General features: G+C 30.8%; 1 protein-coding gene and 1 long non-coding RNA gene across 3 annotated transcripts; one reads left to right on the top strand and one right to left on the bottom strand.

Annotated features, from left to right (window-relative positions):
• On the top strand, positions 1-14822 carry LOC134728277 (calpain-A-like). Its single transcript, XM_063592826.1, has 12 exons — positions 1-365; positions 2434-2571; positions 3586-3726; positions 4144-4337; positions 5719-5887; positions 6485-6565; positions 7050-7138; positions 7633-7805; positions 8428-8544; positions 9191-9327; positions 12747-12958; positions 13556-14822. Exons 1-12 carry the CDS (start codon positions 141-143, stop codon positions 13602-13604), a joined length of 1725 nt encoding a protein of 574 aa, XP_063448896.1. The 5' UTR covers positions 1-140; the 3' UTR covers positions 13605-14822.
• Positions 10653-12092, bottom strand: LOC134728278 (uncharacterized). 2 transcript variants are annotated; one of them, XR_010108784.1, is made up of 3 exons: positions 11833-12092; positions 11404-11482; positions 10653-10838 (listed from the first exon to the last, which is right to left on the bottom strand). It is a non-coding gene; the product is annotated as an uncharacterized LOC134728278 (long non-coding RNA). The 2 variants fall into 2 exon arrangements; XR_010108785.1 differs by lacking the exon at positions 11833-12092 and adding an exon at positions 11625-11677.
• Positions 14823-15200: the final 378 nt, after the last annotated feature.

A 15200-nucleotide genomic window follows, 5' to 3' on the forward strand; every position in this document is an offset into this window, starting at 1 on the left:
ATTCAACTGAAACTTCGGTTAACCGGAACCTTTAATTATTGTGGAAACAACTTCACAGATGTAAACAATGTGATGCAAATGATCCCATGATAGTTTTTAATCATCCAAGTTCAAAACTAAGTTGAAATGAAATCGATAATATGGGATCAAATCCAAGTAAACATACAAAGCCTAAAAGGTCCCTCTCTGCACCACAGATAAGCATAAGAGCAAATGGGCACGTTCCAGTAAGACGAGCAGCTACTGGGATCAATAGTCTGGGAATAGAGCCTAATGACTCCTCACTGTTAACTAAAAAATCAGACGAGGCACCATATATTGAATTTCCTGAAGAAGAGTACAGAGATGGACGACTTGGTATCACGGTAAACATTTGCAAATTAATGTTGTCCGCTAAATGAGACAAATGACAGTCCTCAAGTGTCATGTTGTAACTGCCACAAGCTGATCCAGCCTTTCTACCCGATTCTATCTGCACAGGTTCACCAGTCCTGTATTGTGGTTCAATTAAGTCCTATATGGCAAATATTTATAAAGGATAAAAGTGATGTTTTCAAGTTGATCTGGCCCCCAGTCGATTCGGTATCAGGTCCATTCAGGCCAAATACACTTTTGAACCCTACACATTTGCATCTCACATCTTTGCCCCTTAAGTCTGTTAACACCTTACATGTTCACACCCAATTTTTATTTAAATTTTAGTTGCATTATTATATAGTAGATATTTTTTAACCTGAGGGAACTCAAATTGCACTGAGAACCCAAATTTCACCTGCATGTATTTGGCAAAAATAGCAGCGGAAATCTTACAAGATCTCCTATAGTAGAGACTAAATAATTTGTATTTTTATGATTTGATATTATGCACATATTTCATGTATTTAAAAAATGTAGAGATACACAAAACGTTCACAGTATTCATCAATTACAGATGAAGTGTTTACTGAAAAAAATGAAGTGTACAGAAACACCTCCATGGGACGTCATCAAAACGTCATCTTTTAAAAATTAGCAACTACAGTTGTGTTACAAGTTTGGATTTCTTAAAAGATGAAGAATAAGCATGGACTTATATCCAACTGTTTAAAATATTTGATGAAATTAAACTAAGCATGGATGCAATTTGGTTTCTCCTCATTACAGAATCATTGATGGTTTAGAGGTCAGTTCAGACCAATTTTTGTAAGATTCCATATGGATTCAACATAAAATTGGTGAAACCATATGATATAGCATGTATAGTAAATAATGATACATCTACAAAATAAACACAAAATGAAAACTTTTGAATGAAGTATAATTACATGCAGGTTAAAAATCTGTCGAAATAGGTTCAATATGGGTACCCTCACGTTATATAATACCAAATAATTCTATTTTCTAGAATAAAATTTGAGGAATGATTATGTGACTTTTTTTTTATTAAGAAACAATAAAAAAAATATATCGTTATAGTAATTTACACTTACCAAAACTTGGTTCCACAAAACCAATAAAAATTGGGCCCTACTGTCATTGACTGTGTATGGTGCTAACAAACTTTTGGTGTGAACATGTAGTGTGAGAAAGTGAAAGGGGGCCAATGTGAGTGGGCTTGAACAGATTCCTATTCATTGATTCCATCCAAAATCCCTCTGCACAAATTAATCCTTCCAAAGTTGTTTGGGCCCAAGCCAATCCATCTAAATTTTGTTTGTTGCTGAATTTCTGGTTTCAATTCTATAACTTTAGCATGTTTTAAAGTTTGCCTCAACCAGATTTTATGAAACTTATGCAAAATGCTCATTGTCACAAAACACAGGTCAACTTGGAATTTTGGTGGTGCAATTTTTACCTATCTAGAGTTATGCCCTTTACAAATGGAAAAATCTCTGAATTTTTTGTTTCCCTTCTCTTATTATGTTTTTACTTTTTACATATGTCTTCAAAAGAGGGACGAAAGATACCAAAGGGACAATCAAACTCATAAATCTAAAAACAAACTAACAACGCCATGTCTAAAAATGAAAAAGACAAACAGACAAAGAATAGCACACATGACACAACAAAGAAAACTAAAGAATAAACAACACGAACCCCATGTCTGAGAATGCCTAATTAGGTGTTACAGTAAAAGATGTCATTGTGTACACAGTGCTCATGATGCTTATTGCCACAAAAACTCAGATAATACAAATTTGGGTAGCATTATTTTAACAGCTCTTGAGTTAAGTTCCTTGTTAACATTGTACTGCCAGTGGGGGTTTCATCTGTGTCCCATGGACATATTCCCCCTTTATTTCTTATATAAATTCAGATGTTTTTTTTAATGCATACCAAAAGGTTTTCACTTAAATTTCTTCATTGTTCAGGCATTGTAGAATGTGAATGTGTTGACATTACCTTTCTTTATTATTTATTTAAATTATTTTGTCTAGATTATTTTGATTTTAGACTCAAGAGAAAATAAGGAAAATTCTTGGATCACTTGACGATGAGAAACTTTTTAATGACACAGACTTCCCAGCAGACACTGCAGCATTATTCTTTAGTGATAAAGATTCCTCTATGATCACATGGAAAAGACCAAAGGTAAATATTGATACTGATACTCACAACAATCATTAGCGTTGTACAAATGTACTAGTATGTTGTGCGTTTTTCTCTTTTGATGGTTTGGTGATGGTGTCATCAATTCAACATTTAGGTTCAATTTGTTGTTAAATATTTTTAGACATCCAAAATTTTGTAAAACCTACTTGGAATTTTATGATAAAGCGACAGAAGCTATTTTATTACCAAAACACTGTATCCTGAAGAGTTGGTTTCACAAAAAAACTTACAACTAAGAATTGTCATAAGTATACTGAATTGTTCATGACTTAAGATCTTTCTTAGTTGTAAGTTTTTTTGTGAAACTGACTCCAGAGCAATATTAAGATTTTCTTTCTTTCATTTTTATGTATTTTACTGACAAAGAGATTATTTCTGGGATTAGATATATATATATCTGAAATGAAAAATCTGACAAAAGCTAATCTTTGGGACCAAGCAAAGTCATCTATAATTTTTTTTTGTGAATTTCTTAAAAATTCTTTGATAAATGGACTCATTTTAAAGTCAACATTACACCTTCACACTGACAGAAGTATTTGTAAGTGAGACACAGGGCTTCACTAAACCCCTTACAAACTTTAACTATAATAGTTCTAGAAGTAAATTGAGTACTGTAAATTCAGAAATTAATGTGATGTTTTTATTATTGCGAAAAATAGGACAGAGTTGTGAACGCAATAATTTAAACTCGCATTGTGAAATATTGTATATGAATTAAACAGGATTTTTCACAAAATCGTAAAAATTAAAATCACATTTGAGTCTTAAATGAAATATCGCAATAATAAATGCACACAATAATTTCTGAATTTACAGTATATGCTACAACATTTACAATACATGTGTTGATTATATTAATTTTAACATTTTGTTGATTCTTGGGTTTTTGTAAATGTACATGTGTTACACCAGTATTTATATCTTGATTGTAAAGTTATTTACATTTCCTGTGTTAAATATATATAACTTTTAAATCTTACTTTCATATAGGATCTTGTTGAAGAATGGCAGTCACCACAACTTATTTCAGATGGTGCTACTAGGGATGATATAAAACAGGGAATTCTGGGAGATTGTTGGTTCCTGTCAGCTTGTGCTGCTGTGTCTCAGAGAGAATGTTTCATGAAAAAAGTAATTTATAGTAATTTCAACTTTAATATTTCCAAAAATTACACAAAATATTTGTTTTTTGTTTATGGAAAGATTGAGACTATGTTTTTATTCTACAGAACCTCCTCATTTGTTTAACAACTTTTATGACAACAATAACAAATTAATCAAATTGTTCAAGCTTTTAATTTTTTTTTATGTTCTATCTTTTTTATCTTTAAGTTTTCTTCGTTTTCAAAATACCAATAAAACTTTATTTAATTGTATCAATAAAACAATTTTTCAAGATGTTTCTGCCATTGACCTTCTTCAGTTCTCCTCTCAACTACATGGCTGACATTACATTTTTCTGTTAAAGAGTTGGGCATACAATTCAAGATTTGAAGATTATGAAATAATGGAAGACACTCTATTAGAATATTATTGTTCTATTTTTAGATTGTGCCAAGTGACCAGTCATTATCTGGTGAGGGTTACAAGGGAAGCCTAAATTTTAGATTTTGGCGGTTCGGACAGTGGGAAGATGTCTATATAGATGATTTATTACCCACTGCAGACGGTAAACTGATCTATGGCAAGTGTACAGATCCTTGTGAATTCTGGGTAGCCTTCGTAGAAAAGGCATATGCAAAGTGAGTAGAAATGTAGGCAAGATTATATCTTACATTGGTATAACATATAGTGGAAATTGTTTTGCTGGAATACAGGCATACCACATCTTATTTATATATATATACATCAGACTAAAAAACTTACTAAACCTTGCAGTATAAAATTATGGAGATGTGGTATGGTTGCTAATAAGACAACTTTCCACCAGAGACCAAATGAATTGTAGCATTGTTAGTTGGTCGTACATCCTTCAACTCCCATATTGCACATCTAGCTATAAAAAGCCATGATGTGAAATTGTAGGACAACTTAAGGGAGAACACTTATGGCCTAATCAATGAACAAAAATATAAACCAAAAACAAATATAGTATAATGCAACAAACTACAACCTCTGAATTACAGGCTCATGAACACTATTTATTTGCAGGTAGGAGGAAGAGAACCTCAATAAGGATCAAGATTTCATTGTAAAATATAATTAATGAATTGGCAGGAAATAATAATAATCAGCATTCACATAAAAAAATGTTTTCAAAAGTATCACTGGCAGTCAGGAGTACTACTTGTACAAGTGTATTTTATTTACTTGAAGAAGTAAAAAAAAATATACTCATATAAGTAAATTTGTAGGATACTTATACAAGTGAATTTTATTTACTTGTATAGGTAAAAAAAAAATGACTAAGTTATTTCCCTTCGGCATTCAGATTTTTTTTTAATTGTTTAGGTAAAAAAATCATTGTTTCTTCTTTTCTTGAATTCTGAAGATTTCTTTGCTCTAATAGAATTTTAAATTGTGTACCCTTTGCAGATGTCTTTACTAATCATTCAAGTGTAATTTCATGGACAATGAAAGTCCCATTTGTCTGTTATCTTCTTAATACTGCTCATTTACAAGCCCCAAAGGAGCAATTTTTGAATGCCTTGCGCAAATATACAAGATCTTTGCTCAATCAGTTTCTTTGATGATTATAACAAGATGAAACATTGAACTTTAATAATGAAAAAAATTGAGCAAACATGGGAAAAATCATTGAAGGCATGATTTTACATCTCAAAACTTGAGGATTTTTGTGGGATTGTAAGAAATATTTACTTGTACAAGTAAATTTTTCAGAAAATTAAGGGGAGATTATTCAAACATTGTTTATTTACTTATATGTGTATATTTTTTTCACTTCTTCAAGTAAATAAAATACACTTGTACAAGTAGTACCCCTGACTGACTGGGTCCATGATTTTTGTAAGGGAGGAAAAAATAAAATTAGAATATTTCCTGACTTTGTTGTTTATAAGTACCATACAAGTTGATGTCATTTTTTGTTTTACTTTAAAATTTTGAATTATTAAAGCAGGCTTATATTGTTTCATTCTGTAAACTTGTATCATCCTTTTACAGGTTACATGGATCTTATGAGGCCATAGAAGGTGGACAAACAATGGATGCTCTGGTGGATTTAACAGGAGGTTTGGCAGAGAGACACATTATACAAAATAAAGACCCTCAGCTTTATAGAATCATAGAGAGGGCAAGGTCATCTGGTGCTTTTATTACCTGCTCAAGAAAGGTGAGTCATTGTTGAAGTTGTCTATGGTCCTTTGATTAAGATATACATTACAATTAAAATGCATACATAGCTATTTATTTATACACATGTTTCAGTTTTTTAACAGTTAACTGTATATATATTATATATTATCATTATATATATTGGAATAGGCATTTCATCAATAAATTGTCTGTTTTCCTTAGTGGAAGCTGGTTTATTTTAAAAGAAAATTTGCTTATAAATTTTATACCGAATGCAAAACTTAATCTCTCTTCATTGCCTTCCAGTGTCCAATCATATATTTTAAGATAACAAATAGGATATTTCTTTTAGAAATTCAAGTATGGTTTCAGTCCACATATCGTGCATGAATCAAAAGCAATATAGTGCAAAATTTGATAGTTAACATTTGGTATGATATCCATCATGTCCATTGTTTGCTTCTGTTTGAATGCATTTTCCTAATGTTAAACAAAATACAAATTTCTATTAAGTTGTATTCAGACTTTGACAGAAGCAAGAAATCACATATCCATGAAAATTGGTAACCACTAAAATAAATGAATTCACATTATTATAAAAATCTTATTTATAGAAATGACTGAACTATTTCAGGGAGACTGGAGATTTAGTAATAAAGCTGATCCTAATGGTCTAGTATCTGGGCATGCCTACACCATTACAGCTGTCAGGAAAGTAAGTCGTCATTATAGTTCATTTGGTTTCTGGTGCAGAGTTGTCTCATTGGCAATCATACCACATCTTCATATTTTTTTATGTATTAAAAGAAAGACAAACAACAATAAACAAAACTTGGTCAAGACTATGTGATTTGGTACAGGCTTAGAATATGATGTGGTTAAATTAAGTTTACATGCACAAAATCCTTTCTTTGTGTCTGTATATAACTATCTAGACCACATAACACTTAAAAAAACAGTGTCACAATGTACTCAGAACTTCTTTAGCTACAATTGGATGAGATATTGCAGCTCAAGGGAACAAAAAGTCAGTCAGTCAGACACACTTTTTGTCTACAAAAGACTCAACAGTAATGCTTGAATCAAATAATCAATATGGTCATAAGACTTTCCTCAAATTAAATGAATGAGTTTGTAATAATGTTATAGATACATGCAAGTGAAAGATTAACAGCTTTTTGTATTTTCTTTTTTGTTAGATCAAACATCAACGAGGGGAAGAGAAAATGGTGAGAATACGTAATCCATGGGGAGATAACAACGAATGGAAGGGATCGTGGAGTGATAAGTACGAAACTTTTTCATTTGAAAGAAAACTATTTTTTGTTTAATCTGAGTGAAAATTAACAAATTAAAATTTTAAAAATAATGTAAAGGGTACACAGCTGGCTTGCTTTCTCACGTCTGCTTTTAGGAGAGGATGAGGGATATAGAAGTATGAACTTCTCTCCTACAAAAAATAAGACCCATGCTGAAGGTGGAATGTAGAAGTATGCAATTATTTGCAACACAGTGTGGTAAGAATGACTATGTTCAAGAGAGGCGAAAGATACTATTGGGATATTCAAACTTATAAGTAAAAAAACAAACTGACAATGAAAAAAAAAGGAAAAACAAAACACAACAAATAAAACTAAAGACTTTTGAACATGCCATATTGCCTATATTAGAAAAAAGCTGGTGTGTTTAGGAGATTGCTATACACTTAAAATTTCAATTATTTGTAAAAAAGGAAAGGATATTTTATTTTAATTTATAATATATATTTTTGGTGTATTATAGTGATATTAATTGGAATTTAGTAAATGAGGACATTAAACAAGAGATTGGCCTTCAATCAAAGGACGATGGAGAGTTCTGGATGTCCTACAGAGATTTCTGTAAACAGTTCCAGGAAGTTACAATATGCCTCACTGGTCCAGATTTTGAAGATGACGAGGAAGTAGAATCTGCTGGTAAATTACACTTGTCATTAATATTCATCCATTTTTCCTATAAAAGAATATGAATCTATATATTATTGTAACTGGTAGATAAGAAGTAGTAAAAAAATGCATCTGAAGTGCTTTTCTGGATTTACCTTCATTAGTAAAAGTGCTCAGGGTAAAGATTATTTTTTCAACCAAATATTTCTATCGTACAAAAGAATGCTTTTAGCTATATAGATATAGGAAGATGTGGTGTGATGAGACAACTCTCCATCCAAATAACAATTTATAAAAATAAACAATAATATTAATAGGTCAATGTACCGCCTTCAACACAAAGCCTTGGCTCACACCGAACAACAAGCTATAATTGGCACAAAATTACAAGTGTAAAACCATTCAAACAGGAAAACCAACGGATATAGACAGTTTCAGATAATAGATACCCTATCTACAAGAGATTTTGAAAAGTACACTTAGTATTGAATTTTTGAGGGGATAGTAATTATTTGGTCAAGTGCATTCAGTGGGAGTAATTTATCCTCATAGTAAATGCTTTTCTTGATAAGGTATTATTTCAGTAGCAAGTCAAGACATATAGGGGTCTTTTTATTCACGCTTTAGTCACTATATTCTATATCTATTGCAGGTCATGTAGAGGTGGTAAAGGGAGACTGGATTGCTGGTAAAAGTGCCGGAGGTTCAAGGAATAACCTTTTCGACTTTGCTTCTAATCCACAATTTGTTCTTACACTCCATGAACCAGGTAAAAAAAATTGCTAGCTGATTCAGCCATAATGGATAAGACAAGAATCAACACTACATCTACAACAAAAGCATAAATATACATAAGACACCAAATGTTTTTTTTCCCTAAAAAATGATTAAAACAACAACAACCTCTCTCAAAAATATAAAAAACAACCAAAAGAGGTGCAGGTTATCTTATTTAAAAGACTTCAAGGCAGTTTAAAGGATGTTTACATCATTAATGCATGCCACAAGTTTTAATATCATTACCAGTTTATTTTTATACTCCAATTATGGGCATTAAGTTTCTGGTCTTTGTGTATGTTTGTTCTTTTGTATGTTTGTTCGTCTGTCTGTCCATCTTTTGTCTGTCTCGCTTCAAGTTAAAGTTTTTGGTCGAGCTAGTTTTTGATGAAGTTGAAGTCCAATCAACTTGAAACTTAGTACACATGTTCCTTATGATATGATATTTCTACTTTTAATGCCAAATTATAGTTTTTACCCCAATTTCATGGTTCACTGAACATAGAAAAATTACAGTGTGGATGGGGCATAAATATTCTATGGACACATTGTTGTTTCATTAAATTTTTGTGTGCTTCAATTTGATATTTTAATAGTTTAATTTTTAGATTTGAATTGAGAAATTTTATAATTTTCAGATAATTTCAATCCACTAAAAGATGATCCTGATTCTGAGGGCATGTGTAGTGTAGTCATAGCCTTAATGCAGGAACATCGTCGCTCAAAAAGAAATGTTAAAGTCAAGAGCCTACAGATTGGCTTTGTCTTATATAAGGTATTGACACTATGATATAAATCAAAGCACTGTAAGTGCTATAGGCAATCGTCCCTAAAAAAGAAATGTTAAAGTCAAGAGTTTACAGATTGGCTTTGTCTTATATAAGGTATTGACACTATGATATAAATCAAAGCACTGTAAGTGCTATAGGCAATCGTCCCTAAAAAAGAAATGTTAAAGTCAAGAGTCTACAGATTGGCTTTGTCTTATATAAGGTATTGACACTATGATATAAATCAAAGCACTGTAAGTGCTATAGGCAATCGTCCCTAAAAAAGAAATGTTAAAGTCAAAGAGTCTACAGATTGGCTTTGTTTTATATAAGGTATTGACACTATGATATAAATCAAAGCACTGTAAGTGCTATAGGCAATCGTCCCTCAAAAAGAAATGTTAAAGTCAAGAGTCTACAGATTGGCTTTGTCTTATATAAGGTATTGAAACTATGATATAAATCAAAGCACTGTAAGTGCTATAGGCAATCGTCCCTAAAAAAGAAATGTTAAAGTCAAGAGTCTACAGATTGGCTTTGTCTTATATAAGGTATTGACACTATGATATAAATCAAAGCACTATAAGTTCTGTAGGCAATCGTCCCTCAAAAAGAAATGTTTAAGTCAAGAGTCTACAGATTGGCTTTGTCTTATATAAGGTGTAATACCACCATTGATTTTTCCCTATTAGTCTTTGTTAAATTGACACTTTTAAAAAAATTGAACAGTATTTACCTTTATTTCAACCAAAGAAATACTTTGCATGTGTAAAGTTTAATCCTTTCCAGTGATACAGTGAAAATTTCACACTACATTTCATTGCATATAAGAAAATAATCATCACCGGAAGTAAACAACCCAATTTTTACACTTGTATTTACTGGTTACTTGCTTTGGTAACTATGTAACCTTAACGTTCCAGAATATTTTATAAGACGATCAAATAAAAAAAGAATGATGCATTCAGACATCCAACATACATATTTACGACTCAGAAAAATTTAAGTGCATTGAAATGCAGGGTTGATTTTCTACAACTGTCAAATTCAAGGGAATATTTTTTTAGGCCTACTTTCGTATGCAACCGGATGTGGCGTACCATGATTTGGTGGTATTACACCTAAAGAACACCTAAATATCAAATAAACTTAATGTTATTTTTTTCCCTCCAATTGCAAGTTATTTCAAGCATAACTGTCAAGTTTTGTCTCAGTCAGAGCTATAGTTTCAGAGAAAATCACTATAATGTAAGGCCATATCCTAAGGCAATTTCAGTCTAATTTCTTCGAAAAATCCTCATTTCAGTGTATCATTATAAAATGCAGTGTTGACTACTATCTGATCATAAACTCATGATCTATGCATTCAAACAATTAAATAGAATACAAAAGACAACTTTTAGATGATAAACAATTTTATTGCACCTTTTAGAGTTCATTTGAAGGTCTGTTTTGGTCTGTTTTGGTCCATTTTTCCTCCTTCCTTCCTTTTTCATCAAAACTTGATATCTTTTGTCTAAAAAATAAAACAAATGTGATTATTTACCCACAAAAATTAAATAAATATAATGTTAAATCAATAATTAAAGTGTTTTAGCTGAAAGAACTGTCTCTATAAATGTTAACAGTCTACACGGAAGTTTCTATAAGCCCTTATGTGTAACTCGAGTTTTTGGTCTGTTCGCCTAGTGTGACAAATAACGGTTCCCTTTCAGTCAATCATTTATTGTTACTGGTATCAAGGTCTTTTTATTTACTCATAACAGTATATTTCTAATAGATTTATACAAAGAGTCAACTTTCTTGTATTTTACATTAAAAAATGGGGAAAAAGAGTAGTAAAAAAATACCATAAAATGTTTTAAAAAGGGTTATGTCCCTTAGAATGCTGGTACAAAAAATAATTGGTAAAAATTATAAAGTTTAAGTATGTGAGACTGGTATCTGATGTGTATAAATCCAGGGCAAGTAAGTGTTTATATGATTTATTGTCTGTGCAAAATGTAGACGGCACAATGGCAAATTGTAAACTTTTGCGGCCAAAAAAAACAACAGAAAACATGATGATAGTTGATACTTACTTTAATGCTGAAGTGTCATCTGCAGACCAATTCACATATAAGATTTTTCAACAGAATGCTCTTCAGAACATGGTTAACACTGAAATAAAAAAATCACATGTTGCATAAACAAAACTGTAAGGGTAATTTAAAATTTAACACAGTAAACTAAATACAGCTTTGTCTGTCCACCCATTTGACTTAGAAAACACCCGTAAACCCCCATTTCAAGGCAATTTTACCTCAAACGTGCTTTCTGTGTCTAAATCCATTCCGAATTGTCCATGTTTACAATATATGAACTGGTTTATTTATAACTTTTAAAAATGAAAGTACAAAAAGGTCACAAGTGCACATATGGTTTCCCTAAATAGGTGTAATACCACCATTGATTTTTCCCTATTAGTCTTTGTTAAATTGACACTTTTAAAAAAATTGAACAGTATTTACCTTTATTTCAACCAAAGAAATACTTTGCATGTGTAAAGTTTAATCCTTTCCAGTGATACAGTGAAAATTTCACACTACATTTCATTGCATATAAGAAAATAATCATCACCGGAAGTAAACAACCCAATTTTTACACTTGTATTTACTGGTTACTTGCTTTGGTAACTATGTAACCTTAACGTTCCAGAATATTTTATAAGACGATCAAATAAAAAAAGAATGATGCATTCAGACATCCAACATACATATTTACGACTCAGAAAAATTTAAGTGCATTGAAATGCAGGGTTGATTTTCTACAACTGTCAAATTCAAGGGAATATTTTTTTAGGCCTACTTTCGTATGCAACCGGATGTGGCGTACCATGATTTGGTGGTATTACACCTAAAATAAGGTATTGAAACTATGATATAAATCAAAGCATTGTAAGCGCTATATGCCATCATCCCTAAAAAAGAAATGTTAAATTCAAGAGTCTACAGATTAGCTTTGTCTTATATAAGGTATTAGCAGTATGATATATAGACTGCGTTAATGAGTCATTTCTGTGAAAGTTAAACTCATGTTTAGCATCATAACATAAAAATGAAAACTGTTGATTAATTTTTTTTCCGGTTTACAATTTTCTTTGATTGAGGGAAAGCTTTATTTATGTAGATACATGTACTTGATTTTGTGGTTATTAAATAAAGCATACAAGCCCAAAGAAAAAAAAATATTTTGTTGAACACTGAAAGCTTTTAGTCTTTACACTTGAAATCAATGAAAATAAGTGCTCTCATGAAAAATTAGGAATTTCTTTATTCTTTGGAAAAATTTTAAATTTCATTAAAAGGTTTTTTTTGTAACAATCTGTTTATAAATATATATTTCAAATACATTAGGATAATTTATGTATTATTTACCATTGTAGACAGACAATCCTAACAGAAGACTTGATACAAGACATTTCCGATATCACCATGACTGTGGAAGGTCTGGTGTATATATAAACTATAGAGAAGTAAGTCAGAGGTTTCAACTAGAGCCTGGCCACTATGTCATTATACCTTCCACATACATATCAAATGAGACTGCCTGCTTTATGTTACGGGTGTTTGGGGAGAAAAAGTTCACATTGAAAGGGTAAGTTAAAGGTTTACAATAGATTTGTTTTCTTCACCACTAGCCAGACAATACTGAATTTGTGAGTTAGAATCCTCAATTGGACAGGTGCTCTTGACTCCATCTTAATTGACTAGGAGTGCCAATTTTCCTACAGAAATCTATTAATTTTGCACTCCTTATACATGGAACTTTAAACCTACTTTACAAGGATACAGTACAGGGCATGCCTTATGCTGTCTGAGTACATTAAATTACAGCGAAATATGAAAATATGACATTAATACTAGGTACAAAACTATATAAATACATAATTATATTTGAAGGCAATTCTTCCTGAAATTGAAATAATGAATTTTACATTTTGTCTTTTCTTCAAATATAAAAATAATAAATGCATGCAATAATTGCTGAGTTTCTCACTGGCATATATCAGGCATCATTTGCCATATTTTCATAGTCCAATCAATGACTTACTAAACATTGAATTTGACCCATCAGAAGCAGGTTTATAAAATATCATACAATGTTTGCATGGCTCATGTTATAATTTGTTGACATGTTTGTTGAATTTGTTATTATACAGATTTTTAGATAATCAGCATATTTTTTTCTTAGGCTGCCACCATTACCAGATGCAGTTATACAGAACAACATCAACAGTTAAAGATAATAGACCTTAGATATCAAAATATTATACATTTTGTACTTTTATAGCATTTTGCAGTTACTTATTGCAAAACTGTCTCATGCTCAATTTGTTATGTTGTTTTGAATGCACTGTTATCTGCTTTGGTTTGACCAAAAACACCATTTTAAAATATGTATGTTATGGGTTATAACTTCTTGTTTATAATGGTACAAAGTACATATTTTGGTCTTAAAATTAGTTTATGTTTAGAAATGTCTCTTTACTGGATATTGCTTTGATAATTTTTCTAACAAGGTTAATACATTTGTATAAGTCAGTCTTTCAAAAATTGTATTTTCACAAAAAAATTAAAATTTTCAAAAATTCTGCCACTATTTGATAAAAGCCATTTGAATTGAATTTTTTTTCAAGTTTAATGCTATACATAACTTTGTTAGTGATGATTTGATAAAAAGTCTTTTCCATCTTATTTTACAACCAAGGTAACCACTCTTGGTTTTAAGATTGGTCAGACGTCTTAATTGAAGGCATATAATCAAACCATAGGAAATGTGTAACCAATGAAGAAAGTATGAACTATCAAAATATCATCAAAATTTCACATGTTATTTACCCCTTAATTAAAAAAATGATTTATTTTGACATGAAACAAATAGATTCTTTTCGATAAAGTACAATTACATATGTTCCTTTGTAAATCAGAATATTGATCATTATGATTTAGATAAATAGGTAAGTTATATTGCTTAAAAATCATATTATAAACAGTATTTTATCAGTGTCTTATGCTTATAGAAGTACTTGGATATTTTCAGTAATAGCTGTATATTTATTTTTAATCTCCCCCACTTTTACCAGATATATAAACAGGGAATGTTCGACTAATATCATTTTCTCCATGGTCAAACATTACAGATGTCAACATACAATCATTGTAACATGCTAATCTTATTGTATACAAACAAATCAATTGACCAAGTGCTAATAAGGAAACTTAATTTTGAAGTACAATAAAAAAAAACATATGATGTTTTTGACTTAAATTGTCTTTTTTTGCTTCAAAATTGCTTTTACTTTAAATATTGACACATCAGGGTAAATTAATGATTATTTTTCTTCAAGGGGACTTTGATTTCACAGGTTTTCTTGTGGGACTTTGGCTTGGCTTATAAGAGTTTTTCAACATCGAGGGCTGACTTTATGTCCATTTTAAGAGAGCTTCTACTATCTGCTTTAAGGAGGCTTGCGGGGATAGAATTTTTAGAAAAAAATCAAACATTTATTTTTCATTACAAATTTGATAAATTACCTTAAGAAGTTGTTACTTTATCATATGGTACAAAAATCATTCTATAAAGTCAATACCCGTTGGCCCCAGGTGACTTTTAAAATGTAGAAATCATTGAAAAAGCTCCAAATTATCTCCCTTTGGTGCAAAAATGCCATTTTTTGGCATTAAAATTGAAATATCTTTTTTAACTCATTGGTGACCTATATTTTTTATTGTTGTTTTCGAAAAAGCTGTACATAAACTAAATAATTGTAAAATTTTAGCGATTTCTGTAATTTAGTTCTTTTTTTATTTCGATATTACCGGTATTTCGTCTATTA

The sequence above is a fragment of the Mytilus trossulus genome, chromosome 8, assembly GCF_036588685.1.
Source record: "Mytilus trossulus isolate FHL-02 chromosome 8, PNRI_Mtr1.1.1.hap1, whole genome shotgun sequence".
Lineage (NCBI taxonomy): Eukaryota > Metazoa > Mollusca > Bivalvia > Mytilida > Mytilidae > Mytilus > Mytilus trossulus.